Raw genomic sequence first — 6,000 nt, forward strand, 5'->3', positions numbered from 1 at the left:
TAGCATTCCTCTAAACTAAAATAGTAAAATTTGAAAGTATCATATAATGCTTTTTTTCTTTTTCTTTTTCGTAACGAAGGGGGTGGGAAGGGTGTCCCCACCCCCTTGGGGGTAGGACCATTTCCACGGATGCGCGCAATCACCCGGAAACCACGCGCATCGGGTAAGCAAGGGGAGATTCGAACGCTGCTCTTTCCGCCAAAGAGCCACTTGTGAAATTAAATACTATATATTATGAGAGAACAGTTCCTACACATGTGTAGAGAGTTCAAATGGTTAGGATGATCCTATGGATCTGATTTTTTGTGGACACCCCATCTATGTGAGAGCCTTAAAAATGAATGGTTTGGATCACCCAAATAATGTGGCCCCCACTGTATTTTAAGCTAGTGTGTAGATAACTTTTCTACACATATGTGTAGGAACCGTTTTCTCATATATTAATTGACTTATGAAATTACTCTCTCTCTCTCTCTCTCTCTTAATACAACTTTAGGGAGATGATATAATCGCACCCCTTAGGATAGTTCGCACCCCTCTAACGCGTTTCACTTTACAGGGGTGCGAATTATCCTAGGGTGCGAATTTTTCATCGTCCAAACTATATATTAATTGACTTGGAAAAGTAATCGAAATTGACTTGGAAAAGGAAGTGATCAATGGTTATGGATCTCTCTCTTCACACTATATCTATTAGAGGAGAAACTACGAAACATCTTATCCTCTCTTCTCACCCACCGAACTTTTCAGAGATCTTCCAAGATGCCTGTGTCGGAGAAGCTACCGATCTTCCTCTTGGCCGTCCTTCTACTCAATTGGCTCTCCATCTCAACCGCAAAAAAAAATTCCATGAGCTTCAGCTCATTCGACTCCACCAAGTTCACCAATCTAAACGATGCCGAAGTCCCCAAAGATGCCCTCCAAATAACCCCTGACTCCGTTAACTCCAACTCCCACCTCACCAACAAATTCGGCCGCGTCATGTTCTCCAAACCTTTCCGCCTCTGGGAAGGGGACATAATAGCTTCCTTCTCCACCTCCTTCCTCATCAACATCTTCCGCGTTAACAAATCCACCCCTGGCGAAGGACTCGTTTTTGTCATCGCCCCAGATCTCCAAATCCCCACCGGAAGTTATGGACAGTGGCTCGGGCTAACCAACTCAACCACCGATGGTAATTGTGAAATAACCAATTAGTCCAAAAGCTTAAGTTGTTAGAGTTGGTGTTATTATAATCATTTTATTGGGGGGTTGTTTGCCGTGGTTTTTATTCTCTAGGAGTTTATTTGGTTTTGAAGTCAAGAACTGTATCATAAGCATTAGCAAAACGTGATTCGACAATAAAATGGGACGGCAAAAATTCGAGTTTGATACTGTTTTGGTTAAATAAACATAGTGGTAATTAATCATTTATTCCAAAAGATTAAGCTGTTAGAGTTGGTGTTAATTAATCATTTATACTTAAACAGGTAACTCATCCAACCAATTCATCGCCGTGGAGCTAGATACATTCAAGGAAGATTTTGATCCAAATGACAACCATATCGGGCTTAACATAAACAGCGTCGTATCCGATATGACTTACAATCTCTCCCTCATCGGAGTCCAGCTCGCACCGGAAAAACCTGCAAATTACACAATCTGGGTGGATTACAATGGGACCACGACAATGATGGATGTTTATATAGCCCAACAAGGAATGCCGAAGCCCAACACCTCAGTGATCCAAAGAAGCATAAACTTGAAAGAGATCATAGCCCAGGATTCGTATTTCGGATTCTCTGCATCGACGGGGAACACGTACCAGCTCAACTGCGTGTTGAGTTGGAATCTGACGGTAGAGATTCTTCCAAGAAAGAATATGCTAAAGCTCATGTTGGCGATCGGAATCCCAATAATCGTAACAGTGACTGGAGTTCTGATGGTGGTGTGTTATTATATGTATAAGAAGAAAATTAGAGATGACCCAAGATTTCTGGTGACGTTGAGGAGCCTTCCCCACACGCCGAGAGAGTTTCGGTTTAAGGATCTGAAGAAGGCTACGAACAATTTCGACGAGAAGAATAAGCTTGGACAAGGGGGTTTTGGAGTTGTTTATAAGGGGGTTTTGGCCAAGGAGAACATGGAGGTGGCTGTGAAGAAATTTTCTAGAGGGAACATAAAAGGGAAAGATGATTTCTTGTCGGAGCTCATCATCATCAATCGTCTCCGGCATAAGAATCTCGTCCGATTAGTAGGTCAGTGCAACTTAACTTTTCTGTTCTTTGATTCCGTCTATTTGAATGAGTTGGTGATGAATCATGATGGCCCAAAAATGGACGGATATGATAGAAAGTCCCGATCAAGACATACTAGGCCCACCTAATTGAACATTCTTGATCAAGCCATCTCATGTCCACTCCTTTGATGTGGCTGTTGAAAGCATCCCCAACTGGAAAAAATAGATCCCTCATGGCCTACCCTCAATATTAAGACAATAGACGTTTCCCATGGCTTTGGGGTTTTGCTTGACATTCGGGTGCCACCTCAGCAAAACTGCATGTTTGGTTCCCAATATAGCATTCAAATCCCCAAAGACTACAAGGATGTCTCCTAGTTAATCATTGCTGATGTGTCAACCGTTACCTCTCTCTCTCTCTCTCTCTCTCTCTCTCTCTCTCTATATATATATATATATATATATATATATATATATATATAGAGAGAGAGAGAGAGAGAGAGAGAGAGAGAGGAAAGTGAAGCTACACCGCCGGCTTAAAATACAATGGCCCCACATTGTTTTGGTGATCCAAAGAATTCATTTGATTGGCCCTCACATAGATAGGGTGTCCACCAAAAATCAGCTCCATAGGATCATCCCAACCCTACGATTTGTGGAGGCAAAAATGAACGTGTAAAAACCTTCACAAATTTGTCCATTTTTGCCTCCACAATTTGAAGGGTTGGGATGATCCTATGGAGCTGATTTTTGGTGGACACCCTATTTATGTGAGGGCCAATCAAATGAATGGTTTGCATCACGAAAACAATGTGGGCCCGTTGTATTTTAAGCCGGCGGTGTAGCTAAGTTAGCTACACCGGCGGTGTAGCTTCACTTTCCTCATATGTATATATATAAGGGTTGCTGCACTCGAGCACAGCTAGGCTTAGCTGCGCCCGAGCACAGAAACAGGAGGGTGGGGTCTTTTGGGGAGGGGGTGTAATCCTAAGCATTCATTTGGAAGGCCCCATCATGGATGGGGGCCTACCAAAAATCAGCTCCATTGGATCACCAATGGGTGTCCATTTGTGGGGCCAAAATGGACAAATACTGTTTGTCCAAAAAGCTGTTCACTTTTGGCCCCACAAATGGACACCCTAAGGTGATCTAATGGAGCTGATTTTTTGTAGACAGGGTGTAGCTAACTTAGCTACACCGCCGGCTTAAAATACAATGGGCCCACATTGTTTTGGTGATCCAAACCATTCATTTGATTGGCCCTCACATAGATAGGGTGTCCACCAAAAATCAGCTCCATAGGATCATCCCAACCCTACGATTTGTTGAGGCAAAAATGAACGTGTAAAAACCTTCACAAATTTGTCCATTTTTGCCTCCACGTCTCCTTCAGGTTGACTAACATTGCCATGTACGAGGTAAATACCCGCAACCAAACAGAAGGAAACTGAAAGACCCCATTTGCTCTTATCACTTCTAATTACTATGCTTAGGGTCTAAACATACTTTAGTTTTTGCCATCAGGATGGTGTCACAAGAACGAAATGCTTCTTTTGGTATATAACTACTTGCCCAATGGCAGCCTAGACAAACACCTCTTTCGCGGGGTCGAACCCCTTAACTGGGCCCGCCGATACAAAATAATCACCGGCATTGCCTCCGCCCTGCATTACCTACACGACGAATATGACTAAAAGGTGGTGCACCGAGACCTGAAAGCTAGTAATGTTATGCTCGACTCCGACTATAATGCTCGCCTCGGCGACTTTGGTCTCGCACGTGCCTTGGAGAACTCGGCAAGTTCCTGCTCCCCGCAAGAGGGCGTGGCTGGCACTAGGGGTTACATCCCACTCGAATGCTTCCACACGGGCAAGGCCACCTGTGAGTCCGACGTGTACGGGTTTGGAGCTGTGGTGCTCGAGGTCATGTGCGGGCAGCCAGCCCTAGTCAACATCGAGGAGTTCGATTTACTCGTCGATTGGGTATGGACCCTCTACAGAGAGGGCCGCATTTTAGAGTCCATTGATAGGAGGTTAGTGAATAATTATGTGGCCGTGGATGCGGAGAGGCTATTGATGCTGGGGCTCGCATGTTCGCACCCCACGCCTAGCGAGAGGCCCAAGATGGAAACAATCGTTCAGATCATCTCGAAATTGATGGGCCCTCCTTGGGTCCCACCAATCAAGCCGTCTTTCTATTTGTCGGGGATGAAACTCGCCAAGGACGATGAAAGCTCGGTTGTCACCAGTGATAGTACCGCGGGGTGGAGCCGTCAGTACCTTAGCCGGGAAAATGTGGACGGACACAATGGCAACGAAGATTTCATGCCATAAAGAGTTACTTTGGATGCTCTATAAGAAAGGAGGTGAGTTGATTTCATGGCATAAAGAGTTCCTTTGGATGCTCTGTAAGAAAGGATGGTGAATTTCATGCCAACGTAGATTTTGGTTTGTATAAAGTAGAAAGTGTACTTTCTTTCATTGTATATATTCAATTTAGCGTACGTACGTGTACAGATAATAGTGCTCTTTCTTTTATTAAAATTTACTTTTGTACGATTTTATTATTATTATTGGACTTAAATTTACGTTTAATTTTGAGTCACAATCCGTTCTCATATTCCAAAACAAACAGGGTGTAAATTTGAGTCCCACAGTCAGTTTTGGATTCATAATTGATTCTAAAAGTCCAAAACTAACTGGGCCTAACATGCGGTTCAAAATGCAAACGGTGCCAAAACACAGCCAAAGCAAATTCTAAATAACTCCGCGTAAGTTCTGTAAACGCGGTTGAGTACTCGGTTAACACTCTAGTAACTTTAAAAGGGTTACAAAGGTGTTTTGATTAATTTTGTAAGGTGAAATGTGGACTCCGACAAAAACTAAACCAATATAAATAGGAGTCCAGATAGTGTACTCTGTTCACCGTACTCTCATTTTGGGAGAAGAGAGCTTCCTAACAGCAATCCCAGTATCCCACACTGCCACTAACCCAAAAACATTAATGGCAAGCTTGGCCCATATTTCCATTAGAAGGTGCTTTCTATTGCAACCACGAGATGTGGGTTCAAGCTAACAAAAAAATGAAGGAAATGTTATTAGCACTACTGTACTTTGATGATTGCACTCTCACTTTATTAAAAGTACAGTATGGCCCGCACCATAGGATGATCCAAACCGTCCATTAGATGGGCCAAGTAATTAGAAGGGGGGATTTATCACTTCCCACAACAAAAATATCCTTTTAATGAAAAGGTAACCATGCCGCTGGCCAAGCACCACGCTGCACGGGTCCCTCACAGGCCGGGCCGACCCACGAATTTTGGGAGGTGGGCACGGCATGCCAATGGCCCATCGCTCGTTTTTTTTTTTTTTTTTTTTTAATGATTTTTTTTTATAAATCATAATTCACGAACGGTTAAAGAGGGGGGATTTTGAAACTATACTTTATAATAGGCAAGCTCGGTTCCTACATGATTGGTGCAAGAGCCACTGCCATGCACTTAAGAGGGGGAATATCTTAAACTATACTTCTAACAACACAAGCAAGTTAAGAATTATTGTTAGTAACATGGGCACCTACATGCAGACTTCACTGTAGTAACAATGGAAGACGTCCGCTGTCACGTAATAGTAGGTCCCACCTTTGTTTGATCTGGACCGTCCTTCTGTAGGCCCAGGGACGGAGCCAGATGGGGGCGAGGGGGGCACTTGCCCCCCCTCAAAATTGAAAAATTCTCAATTTCTCAGGATCTATATAAGTATGGACAAAGCGAGGGGATG

General features: G+C 43.5%; 2 protein-coding genes across 2 annotated transcripts; both read left to right on the forward strand.

The window, feature by feature from the left end:
* The first annotated feature begins 695 nt into the window (after positions 1-695).
* On the forward strand, positions 696-4,722 carry LOC143846042 (putative L-type lectin-domain containing receptor kinase S.5). Its single transcript, XM_077354450.1, has 3 exons — positions 696-1,174; positions 1,470-2,237; positions 3,743-4,722. The coding sequence occupies exons 1-3, from the start codon at positions 763-765 to the stop codon at positions 3,910-3,912; spliced, it is 1,350 nt and encodes a 449-aa protein (XP_077210565.1). The 5' UTR covers positions 696-762; the 3' UTR covers positions 3,913-4,722.
* LOC143891913 (putative L-type lectin-domain containing receptor kinase S.5) lies at positions 3,949-4,551 on the forward strand. Its single transcript, XM_077396409.1, has one exon. It carries the CDS (start codon positions 3,949-3,951, stop codon positions 4,549-4,551), a length of 603 nt encoding a protein of 200 aa, XP_077252524.1.
* Positions 4,723-6,000: the final 1,278 nt, after the last annotated feature.

The sequence above is a fragment of the Tasmannia lanceolata genome, unplaced genomic scaffold, assembly GCF_043159265.1.
Source record: "Tasmannia lanceolata isolate RefF3 unplaced genomic scaffold, GAP_Taslan_0.1 ptg000015l, whole genome shotgun sequence".
NCBI lineage: Eukaryota > Viridiplantae > Streptophyta > Magnoliopsida > Canellales > Winteraceae > Tasmannia > Tasmannia lanceolata.